The sequence below is a fragment of the Mustela putorius genome, unplaced genomic scaffold (genome assembly GCF_011764305.1).
Source record: "Mustela putorius furo isolate JIRA1106 unplaced genomic scaffold, ASM1176430v1.1 tig00000832_pilon_pilon_pilon, whole genome shotgun sequence".
Lineage (NCBI taxonomy): Eukaryota > Metazoa > Chordata > Mammalia > Carnivora > Mustelidae > Mustela > Mustela putorius.
This window is the reverse complement of record NW_025421491.1, coordinates 23,471-35,733: the sequence shown is the minus strand read 5'-3', so window position 1 is coordinate 35,733 and position 12,263 is coordinate 23,471. Positions and strand designations below refer to the sequence as shown.

The following is a 12,263-nucleotide window of genomic DNA, read 5'->3' as shown; positions in this document are numbered from 1 at the left end:
TGCTTTGGGCCCATGTGGTGATCTTGGGGTCCTGAGCTCAAGCCTTGCATCAGGCTCCATGCTCAGCAGAGTCTGCTTCAGGATTTTCTCCTTCCCTCTGCCCCACCTCCCAAAATAAATAAATAAATCTTAAAAAAAGAAAAAAAAAAAAAACCAGAAACAAAGAACTGAACATGTAGTCCTTTAAAAAAAGGTAACAGTCATAAAACTACATTCAGAGAGCAAAGCCTCTAACATAGCAAGATAACTGTTTTTTTTTTTTAAAGATTTTATTTATTTATTTGTCAGACACAGAAAGAGAGAGAATGAGTGAGCACAGGCAGAGGCAGAGGGAGAAGCAGGCTCCCTGCCGAGCAAGGAGCCTGATGTGGGACTCAATCCCAGGACCCTGGGATCATGATCTGAGCTAAAGGCAGCCGCTTAAGCAACTGAGCCACCCAGACGTCCCGGTTTAATGTGGTTTAATGCTGAGATCGCTGCTTTTGTGTTAGGTGGACCACAAGTGTTTATTACGTTGTAAAAAACTAGAAGTATAAATAAAAGAGCCAGGCAGGGATCATAACAACAGCATATCAAACCCAAGAACTATAATTTCAATTCATTCTTCCTTAAGTTCAAAAAAATAATGCTGAAAATGTATGAAATTTTGAATGAAAAAAGTTACTTTTATGTTTGACCTAAATGGCTTAAGAACTGAAAGCACAAAAGAACTAGATAATTTATTCAACTTCTTAACTTTATCTTTAATATACTGCAGCAGGATTAATAAGACCTTTTTGGGGAAGTTGTCTGGAGCCTAATTCTTTGGTTTGGTAAAAGAACAAACTTATCTGAAGGTGACTGAGTGCCCAACTTTCATTTAAAAAAATCACTAAAGAATTAACAGAAACTAAAATATAGTTGTGCTAAACTGAGTATTTCCTTCTGCAAATCTTCAGGGAACATACTAAAATTATTTCCTCTTTTACGAAATGTTGGGGCTGCAACAGGGCTTAGAGGCTACCTAGTTTGACTGTGCCCAGTGTCTTGCCCAAAGGCAAATAGGCAAATCATCACAATAAGTGGCCATTCTTTTTTTTTTTTTTTTAAAGATTTTATTTATTTGACAGAGAGAGAGGAATCACAAGTAGGCAGAGAGGCAGGCAGAGAGAGAGAGGGGAGGAAGCAGGCTTCCCGCGGAGCAGAGGGGGGCCCGACGGGGGGCTCGATCCCAGGACCCTGGGATCATGACCTGAGCCGAAGGCAGAGGCTTTAACCCACTGAGCCACCCAGGCGCCCCAGTCTTTTTTTTTTTTTAAACAAGATTTTATTTATTTATTTGACAGAGATCACAAGTATACAAGTAGGCAGAGAGGCAGGCTGGGTTGGGGGTGTAGGGGGTGGGAAGCAGGCTCCCTGCTGAGCGGACAACCCAATCCCAGGACCCTGAGATCATGACCTGAGCTGAAGGCAGAGGCTTAACCCACTGAGCTACCGGGGCACCCCAATAAGTGGCCATTCTTAATGTTCCTCTTTGAAAGAAACATTGTACTGTATTTTTTTTCCTCAAGGAATATCTGGAATTATTTTCTTTATATATGTTAATGGACTTTTGGACTACAGTCCTCCTGATTTGCAGGAAAATAAAAGATCATTTGTGTGGTTTGACTTAGTTTAACCTTTATAATTAGGAAACTGATGTACCGATTTGCTTTTTTCCTTCTAGCCCCATCTATAAATCTCGGGTATTCAGCAACACCTAAAAGAATGGGTCTTTTTTTGCTGGGTTTTAGGGTAGCTCTATTCTTTTTTTTTTTTTTTAAGATTTTATTTATTTATTTGAGAGAGAGAAAGAGAGCACAAATGGCAGGGGGAAGAGAAACAGGGAGAGGGAGAAGCAGGTTTCGTGCTGAGCATCGAGCTCAATACAGGGCTCAGTCCCAGGACACTGAGATCATGACCTGAGCTAAAGGCAGACGCATAGCCAGCTGAGCCACCCAGGTGCCCCTATTTTCAACTTTTTGAGGAACCTCCATATTGTTTTCCAGAGTGGCTGTACCAGCTAGCATTCCCACCAATAGTGTAAGAGGGTTCCCCTTTCTCTACATTCTCGCGTTTCCTGACTTGTTAATTTTAGCCATTCTGATCGGTGTGAGATGGTATCTCATTGTGCTTTTTTTTTTTTTTTTAAAGATTTTTATTTATTTATTTGACAGACAGAGATCACAAGTAGTCAGAGAGGCAGGCACAGAGAGGTAGGCACAGAGAGGCACAAAGAGAGAGAGAGGAGGAAGCAGGCTCCCCACCGAGCAGAGAGCCCAATGTGGGCCTCAATCCCAGGACCCTGGGATCATGACCTGAGCCGAAGGCAGAGGCTTAACCCACTGAGCCACCCAGACACCCCTCATTGTGGTTTTGATTTGTATTTCCCTGAGACCAAGTGATGCTGAACATTTTTTCATGTGTCTGTTGGCCATTTGTATGTCTCCTTTGGAGACAAATGTCTTTTTCCCATCTCCCAATGAACTATTTCTTTGGGTGTTGAGTTTAATAAGTTCTTTATAGGTATATACCCCAAAGATACCAATGTAGTGATCCAAATGGGAACCTGCGCCCCAATGTTTAGAGCGGCAGTGTCCACAATAGTCAAACTATGGAAAAAGTCCATTGGCAGATGAATGGATAAGGAAGATATATATAAAATATATATATATATATAAAACTTATTTATATATATAAAATAGAATACTACTTGGCCATCAAAAAGTGAAATCTTGTCATTTACAACGACGTGGATAGAACTAGAGGATATTATGCTGAGCGAATAAGTCAATCAGAGAAAGACCATTATCATGTGATTTCACTCATATGTGGAACTTAAGAAACAAAATAGGATCATGTGAGAAGGGAGGGAAAAATAAAACAAGACGAAATCAGAGAGGGAGACAAACCATAAGAGATTCTTAATCACAGGAAACAAATTGAGGGTCGCTCGGAGGGAGGGGAAGGGGCCTAGGGTAACTTAGTGATGGACACTAAGGAGGGCATGTAATGAAATGGGAACTGGGTATTTTTAAAGACTGATGAGGGGCACCTAGGTGGCTCAGTGGGTTAAGGCCTTTGTCTTCAGCTCAGATCATGATCTCAGGGTCCTAGGACCAAGCCCCGCATCGATCTCTCTGTTCAGCAGGGAGCCTGCTTCCCCATCTTCCTCTCTGCTTGCCTCTCTGCCTACTCGTGATCTGTCAAATAAATAAATAAAATCTAAAAAAAAAAAAAAAAGACAGATGAATCACTGAACTCTTACTCTGAATCTAATAATGGATCATATATTAATAATTGAATTTAAAATTTTTAAAAAGACCAAAATAAAACTTTTTCCAGAGCTACTGTAATCAAGGCAATTTTGACTGGCATAAGAACAGATGCATAGATCAGCTGAATAGGATGAGTCCAGAAATAAATCTATGTATCTATGGTCAATTGATTTTGAACAAGAGTGTCAAGACAATTCAGTGGATGTAGCAAGAGTCTTTTCTTTTTTTTTTTTTTTTTTAAGCAAAAGTCTTTTCAACAAATGGTTCTGGGACACTAGATATTTACATGCAACAAAAAGAACAAAGTTGGGCCTTTATTTCATACCATATATAAAAATTAACTCAAAATAGATCACAGAAGCAAATATAACAGTTAAATCTATAAAATTCTTAGAAGGAATCATAGGTGTAAATATTTGTAAACTAAGCTTAGGCAATGGATTCTTAGAAATACTAAAGCACAACAGGCAAAAGAAAATATGAATAACCTGGAGTCCACCTATTATTTTAAAGACTGTGCTTTAAAGGACACCAGGGACGCCTGGGTGGCTCAGTTGGTTAAGCGGCTGCCTTCGGCTCAGGTCATGATCCCAGCGTCCTGGGATCGAGTCCCACGTTGGGCTCTTGCTCGGCGGGGAGCCGGCTTCTCCCTCTGCCTCTGCCTGCCATTCTGTCTGTCTGTGCTCGCTCTCTCCCCCTCTCTCTCTCTGATAAATAAATAAATAAAAAATCTTTAAAAAAATAAAAAATAAAAGATAAAGGACACCATAAGGGGCACCTCGGTGGCTCAGTGGGTTAAGGCTCTCTGCCTTCGGCTCAGGTCATGATCTCGGGGTCCTGGGATGGAGCCCCACATCGGGCTCTCTGCTTAGTAGGGAGCCTGCCCCCTCCCCATCTGCTTGTGATCTCTCTCTCTGTCAAATAAATAAATAAAATCTTTAAAAAAAAGATTTATTTTATTTATTTATTTGACAGAGAGAGAGAACACACAAGTAGGCAGGGAAGCAGGCTCCCTGCTGAGCTGAGAGCCCGATGTGGGGCTTGATCCCAGAACCCTGGGATCATGACCTGAGCTGAAGGCAGAGGCTTTAACCCCCTGAGCCAACTAGGCACCCCTGACAAGCAACTTCTATCTAGAATATATAAGGAACTCTTACAATTCACCAATTAAAAAAAAACCCCAATTTAAAAACTGGGCATAGGATCTGAACAGACATTTCTCCAAAGAAGATATACAAATGTCCAGTGAGTATGAAAATTTTTCAACATCATTAGTCATTAGGGAAATAAGAATCAAAACCACAAAAGGTTATTACTTCTAGAATGCTTAAAATTAAAAAGGCAGAAAATAACAAGTGGTAGTGAGGATGAGGAGCAACTGGGACCCTCATTCATTGTTAGCTGAACTGTAAAATGTTGGAGCCATTTTGAAAACAGTTTGTTGGTTTCTTAAAATGTTAAATGTAGAGTTATTACATGACTTAATAATTCTATTCCTAGGTTTATACCCAAGAGAAATAAAAATATATATCCACACAAAAATTTGTACACAAATGTTCAGATCAGCATTATTCATAATGGCCAAAAAAAGTGGAAACAACCTTGATATCTAATCATAGATGAACGGATAAACAAAATGTGTATGTTCGTACGATAGAGTATTACTCAACCACTGAAAGGAATGAAATACAGATAGATGTTACACTATGCATTAACTTGACCTACGTGAATTAAGACAATTACAAAAGACCACATACTGCAAGATTAATGTATATGAAATGTCCAGAATGAGCAAATCAATAGAAAGAGAAAGTCTATTCACGGTTTTGAGGAACCATGGAGGGAAAATGGAGAATAATTGCCGGTGGGAATGGAGGTCCCTCTTGGAGTGACGAAATGCTCTAAAATTAGTGATAAGGTTGATCAACTTTGTGAATATACTAAAAATGATGGAATTGTATGGTTTACAAAGGTGAATTTTGTGATATGTAAATTACATCTCAATGAAGCTATTATTAAAAAACAACTGGTAAAGACATGATGGAAATGTGTATAAATCACGCCAAATCTTGAAAAAAAAAAAAAAAAAAAAGAAAGAAAAAAAAAAGAGTGGGCCTTTTTTGGTTTGTCTTTTCAAGAGTTAACTTTCTGTAACAATTTAGTTTAGGGGAATTGGTCAAAACTCATGCCTGGGAATCCAAACGAGAGGTTTCATTTGATTCCAGAGTTACCAGGTTCTCAAAAGAATCGGTGAAATAAGGCTCAGGGAAATTCTGGGTCAAAATTAGTATAGTTACCTATAAAAAAAAGCCAGCCGTGGTCCTCAATTTTCAAACTGTATAATATCAAAACAGCTATGGATCAGAGACTTTGACAGCACCATATTTGAAAGTGAGGTTTATTATTCAAAGGAAGACACATACTTGGCTCCATTTCTAGGTTTACTATAATGGGCCTCAGATTTCCAGAAAAATGCCTTCTGCAATTAACTTTAAGTAAACTGTATCCCCAGTAGGGGGCTTGAACTCATTACTCCAAGATCAAGAGTTGTATGCTCTACCGACTGAGCCAGCTAGATGCCCCTGAAATTAAATTTTAATAAAATAATATAGTATTATTTGGGAATATTAGACAGTCATTAAGTTAAATATAGACTATTTATAGTCTGCAATTTTAGAAATAAAATGCCACATATTTGTTAGTCTAGTTCAAATTACTGTATGGACACAGATGTATTAATTAACTATTTTTAATAATCTAGAATCCAATTTGGATTTCTGTCACCACAAGGTCTTATTAGGGATTATACTACTTAACGAATAACTCAGGGAAAATAGTAATGAAATAGTTCAAGAATACAAAACAGCACATGCTGACCTATTGATAGGAAATGAAGAACAAAAAAAAAGGGAAGAAAGAAATGAATAATGTAAATCCCAGCATAAGAAACAGCTTATTAGAAGTACCACCACAGTCCCAGGGATCCACTCTGATCATATCCTCTTCTTCTGCCCACATAGGTAAGGCTACACCTGACTTTTCATCCCTGTTTATTTCCTAAATAAGACATGCTTAATTTTCTATGTTCTTGAACTTTACAGAAATATGCGGTATCGTACTGTATTCTGCAACTTGCTCTCTTTACTCAACAGTTTATGAGATTCATCCATATTCGTATGTCTGCCTGTTTATTGATTTTCACTGCCAAGTTGAATTACAATCTAGGAATATCTTTAGTTGTTCATTTTCCTGGTGAAGAACATCTATTCAGGCTGTTTCCATTTTTATTCCACTGTTCTAAACCTTGGTATTAGGAACTCTTGGGCTTATCTACTGATCCACATCGAGTTTCTGGGAGATACAAAACTACTAGTAGAATTAATAGGTCTAGGGTACATACACCATTACCTTTATTTAGATAATGCTAAATTATCTTCTTTTCGTTGTTGTTAAGAGTTTTTAAATTTTACCTTTTTTTTTTTAAAAGATTTTATTTATTTATTTATTTATCTGTCAGGGAGAGAGAGCGCGCGCACAAGCAGGCAGAGGCAGAGAGAGAAGCAGGCTCCTTTCTGAGCAAGGAGCTGGATTTGGGACTTAATCCCAGGACTCTGGGATCATGACCTGAGCCGAAGGCAGTGGCTTAACCAACTCAGCCACCCAGGCGTCCCTAAAATTTACTTATTTTTAAGTAATCTCTACACCCAAAGTGGGGCTCGAACTTACAACCCTGAGATCAAGAGTCAGATGCTGTACTGACTGAGCTAACCAGGTGCCCCGTTTTCTAAAGTATTTGTATCAATTTACACTCCTGGTGCATAAAACATTCCATTGCTTTTCACATCCTTGCCAACATTTGGAATGGTTAGACCTTATAAAATTTGTTAATCATGCTTAACAGTATCCTGAAGTGGTTTTAAATTGCCTTTCCCTGATTACGAAGGAGATGCAGCAACTTTTCCCTATGGTTTCCTGAAGAGTGTGTGTTTATATTTATTTTAAATATTCAAGAAGAAAATTACTATAGGAAAGATTACTATTTCAGTTAAACTAAACAACTGGTCAAAATATATTAGCAATAGAAACCAAAGGCAATAATCTTAGGGAAAAAAAAAAAAAAAAGAAACCAAAGACAAGAGTTCTTGATTCTCTCCTGTCTCAGACTCTACAAATACTATGTAGATTTTATATATTTTTAGTTTCAACTGATAACCAAGAATAAAGAGTAAAAAAAAAAAAGAAAAATAATTCTCCACCTAAAATGAATGTATCATTGTGTGCCAACCATCCTTCAATGAAAAAAAAAATTCTGATCAGGGATATGATTCCACAGCCAAGGAAGAAACCACTTTTCAAACCTCTTACCACTGCAGTGTAAGTGAAACTTAAAGGTCTATGCGCTATTTGCTCTGAATATGAATTTTATGGATAATAAATATAAGCTAGCAGTAGTCACATGACCAGCCAAGTTATTTATTACCAGGGAAGATGCAAAAACATTGCAACGTTACTAAACACCCCAGACATCACTGATGCAAGACTTACATGAGCTGCAAAGACTGGCACGTACCCAAGTAATGCTCGTGCACTCTAACAACTTCACAAAGTCCAGGGTCTTCAGAATCCAGGGGCAGAATTCCTGGAAATTAACAGGAGAAACTTAAGGGAAATAATCCCATAATGAATTCATTCCTAATGAGATTCTACTAAGTATTAGTCTACATTTTGTTCATTGGAGTTTTTAGGAAGATTCTAGTAATAACTAGTGTGGGGAAGGGAGAGCCTTCAGAACTATGGAATGGAAGTAGACTGTTCATTATGTCATGAACGCTGTATCGCCTATACTATCTTTCTTTCTTTTTCTTCCTCTTCTGTCACCTCTTGAGTGCTGGTCAACATGGCGTCTGATGTACAGAGCCAAGTCAGAGTCTTTGGGGCACCTGGATTCCTCGTTAAAATTGTCCCTGATGTGGGACGCTTGAGTGGCTCAGTCGGTTAATCATCTGCCTTCAGCTCAAGCCATGATTCCAGGGTCTTGGGATCAAGTCCCACATGGGGCTCCCTGTTCAGCGGGGAGCCTGCTTCTCCCTCTGCCTGCTGCCCCCCCCTGCTTGTGCTCTCTGACAAATAAATAAAAATCTTAAAAAATAAAATAAAATAAAAGTGTCTCTGATGCACAGCTACCTCCCACAGTATGGTTCCATAAGATGCTTCCCATAAAATCCCATTTTCCTCTATGCCAGTCTGATTTTATTTTTGGTCTTGAGTAACACAGTGTCACTGACTTCTAGGATGAATAAAAAAGTTTAAAAAAGACAGAAATAATAAACTCTCAAAAATAAAATACATGAGTCAAAGGCAATACTACAAAAAGCTAGTAAAAACCTACCATAAATCTGTTCTTAACAACTTCAAGCATACCATCAAGTTAAATATTTTTTAAGTCTGAGTATCTTTCTATGAATATTTTCCATACAGAAATGGTAATTTTCAAGACAACAACTAAGGTCATATTTTATGTTTGTGTGACTGTTTAGGATGTAATCATATAAATACATGTATTTGCAGAATAGTATTCACGGTGGATTTTTAAAATAACCAATAAACTAAGGGTTTCCAGTGAACTTTTTTTTTTTTTTTTTAAAGATTTTATTTATTTGACAGACAGAGATCACAAGGAGGCAGAGAAGCAGGCGGGGGGTGGGGGAGAAGCAGGCTCCCCGCTGAGCAGAGAGCCTGATGTGGGGCTCCATCCCAGGACCCTGGGATCACGACCTGAGCCAAAGGCAGAGGCTTTAACCCACTGAGCCGCCCAGGCGCCCCTGAACTTTTGGTTTTATGAGAGTAGCGGGGGAGCAGCTCTGGGATACACAGGCTTCATATGGAGAGTGAAACTGCCACACAGCCGAGTCAGTCAGCGGTCTTCAAGCAGGTGACCTGCCACTGTGTTTTCCAGAATCTGTGGTCTAGTCAGAGACTGGGGTCCTGTCAGGAAAGGGCTGCACCAACCATGGTAACACCTACGGTCATTTTTCTATCTATAGTATTGTTCAATAGTCAGATATTAGAAAGTCTTAAATATTCTGCTATTGAGATTAAACTCCCAATTTTCTTCATCAGTGGGTATTTGTGAACAAATTAAAACATCAGGATACGTGTATCCTTCTATACAAAGCACACAATAAACATGAATAGCTGTCTTAGAAAAAGAAGAGAGGACAGTAAACAGAGGACTTGCAACAGGATTATAAATCGTAACTCACCAACGACTTCATCATCTGGTTGAAAGAATGACACCTTGCTTCCAACTTAAAGAGGGGAGAAAATTAACAATTTGTATTGTGAGGTCCTTAAATACCACCTTCCTAAACGATTACAACAAATCCATGGGTTTATAAAAAATTCACTAACTCAGAGAAAAGGCCAAGAACTTCTAGAACATTCTGAGAGTCAATAGTAAAGGCACCTCAAATCTGGATTCTGCACACAATGCTCCACAAAATCTGGGCCATGAGGCTGCTGACACCACAGAGAAGGATGTCCGTTTAGCTAAGGATGAAGGAATAAAGGAAAAGAATCCACTCCGCAGCTCTTATGATGATTATACCACTTTCCACCCCTCCTGTGGCGAGCCCAATCATTATTTTAGGTACAGAACCTTAGACATACAATGGCAGTTTCTGATAAGAGTCATGCACTGAATTACTCTGATTGGGGGATTACAGAAATATATTCAGACTGGTGTCAAGCAATTTCTTGGTTACATTTTCTCTGCACACATAGAGAAAGAGCCTCTGCCAACAGCCAATTCTTTAGAATATTTTTGTTCAAATAAGAACAAGAAGGAAGAAAAAACCCAAACATTGTTGACTGCCTACTTGCAGTAGCACATGTGATCTCCATCACATGTAACCCACGATGTAGGTTTTATTATTCTTAGTTATCAGACAATGGAACTACGGTAACGGGATGAAGGAAGATGGAAGCCAGGAATCTGGACGTGGCCTCTGTGGCTGGCTATGGCCAGGATGGTTCCAGAGTTCATCTCTTGGTACTCCACAAGCAACTCTAAGTTTGATATTCCTGCTTTTGAACCCTCTTTTTGGTTTGCTTTCTTTGGATCCTCCTGTGTCATCATTCCCCGGCACTCTTGCATTCTGATATGTTATGTTCTTCCCTTTCCCTTCAGTTACTGATTCCGGTCTTCCTGGGATCACTCTGATCCTTTTCCACTGGCTTCCTTCACACTCCTTTCAGCTGTCCCCCAAAGACTGGCCTCCTCCATTTCTCCTCTCTTCCTGAGTGAGCTCATCAACTCTGATTTCAACACAAATGACATGCAGACAACTCTCAAATATACACATTTCTAGCAAGAACTCTCTACCTTTGAGCTTAAACTCAATCAACTGCTTAGCAGACCTCTCCAGTGAGATGTCACTCATGGACCTTGAACTCAACAAGTATACATCTAAACTCACCATCTTCCTCCAAATCAGATCCCCTTCCCTTCTCTATTACTGGCATCAATTCATACTTAACCAGATTCATACCTTAACCTTCTTTTATTATCCTGTTTTAGTTAATTATTCAGTCCTGCTGACTCTCCTTCCTCAATATTTCTCCAACACCTCTGCCATCCCTATCTAGGTTATGGACTTTGTCATCTCTTGACTGTTAAGTCTACAACCTGACCAGTCCTCTTGCCTACCGCCTTAAAAGCACCCTTCATATGGCCACACCAATGATCTTCCTAAAACCCAATCTGATGTATGAGGCTCATGATGGCTCTGGCCCTTGTCTACCCTCCTGCCTCATATTTTGGAGGTAAAGAATCCCTGTTTATATCATTAAAATATTTTATCTTTCATTCTGCTATTTTTGAAGAGAATTTTCTCGACAAAAAACTTTCTCTGCTGTCAAGTATCTTGACTCCTGCCCAGAATTTTGCTTTTGCTCTGGCAACACCAGACTGTAATTCTTGTAATACATCACGTTCTTACTTGCTTGGTCTTTGTTCATGTTAACCTGTGCGCTGAGTCTGATTCCCCTCCTTCGTGTCTGGTTACTGTACCCAAGAAGCCTTTCCTGTTTCTTTTGGCTGGGCTGGCCAGATCTCTTCTGAGGTCTCATAATCATCTGCTCATGTGGATGTATCTGTCTTTCCCCCAGAGAGTAAATTCTTTTGAGGGCAGGGACTTGGTCTCATTTAATATTCCAGGCACTTAGCAAATGCTCATAAAATGTGGTGTAAATAAATGAATGAATGAATTAAATGATATGACAATGATGGTGTTCCAGCTATCAGAATTCTTTTTATTTTCCTACAGTCTGAGCAGAAGAAAGAGGAAATGAAATTATAATTTAGCTGTATCTGAAGAAAACAATAAGGAAGAGTCAACTATATTACAGATTAAAATCATAGGTAAAACTCGGTCCGACCCACATCACATTCTCATTCATTCACATTTGCAGAAAGACGAACATACTGACTGATCACGAACTGCTTATAAGCAACGAACGTGAAGTGTAGGTGTATTTAGAAACAAAATTATTTTAACTATTTATGCCTATTATCTTTATTCACCAAATAAAACTTAAAAAATCTTTTTTGATTTAAGGCAACTGTAAAATTTTACTGCTTATTTCTCTCTAGAACCCATTTTTGCATGAGCAGTCTGCTTTTAAGTGCTCAATTTTAGGCAGACTTGAAAAATTGAATATGAATGTAGTTACTATTATTATAAATTTTGGCCCAAAGCCAACCTACACAAGTAATTTATGGTTTGTAAACATTATAAAAAGAGTAACATTGGTTATTTCACTGAATACGATTACTCATGGATTTAAACATATAATCCCCAAATATTTACTAAACTCTAATTAAAGTTTTTTTAATTATAAAATACATAAATAAAAATTTTAAAAATACCAATTACGTTCCACTTTTCTTCTTAATTAAAAGAGAGA

General features: G+C 38.5%; 1 protein-coding gene across 6 annotated transcripts in view; it reads right to left on the bottom strand.

Moving 5' to 3' along the window:
* CRYZL1 (crystallin zeta like 1) overlaps positions 1 to 12,263 on the bottom strand; it is a 40,562-nt gene that overhangs the window by 13,372 nt on the left and 14,927 nt on the right. For 5 of the 6 annotated variants that reach the window (XM_045085136.1, XM_045085135.1, XM_045085132.1 and 2 more), the window contains 2 exons: positions 9,560 to 9,604; positions 7,867 to 7,935 (listed from right to left, as the gene is read on the bottom strand). In XM_045085136.1, coding sequence (XP_044941071.1) covers positions 7,867 to 7,935; positions 9,560 to 9,604 — 114 coding nt within the window. The remainder of the gene's footprint in view (positions 1 to 7,866; positions 7,936 to 9,559; positions 9,605 to 12,263) is intronic. The other variant, XM_045085134.1, reaches the window with a different exon arrangement.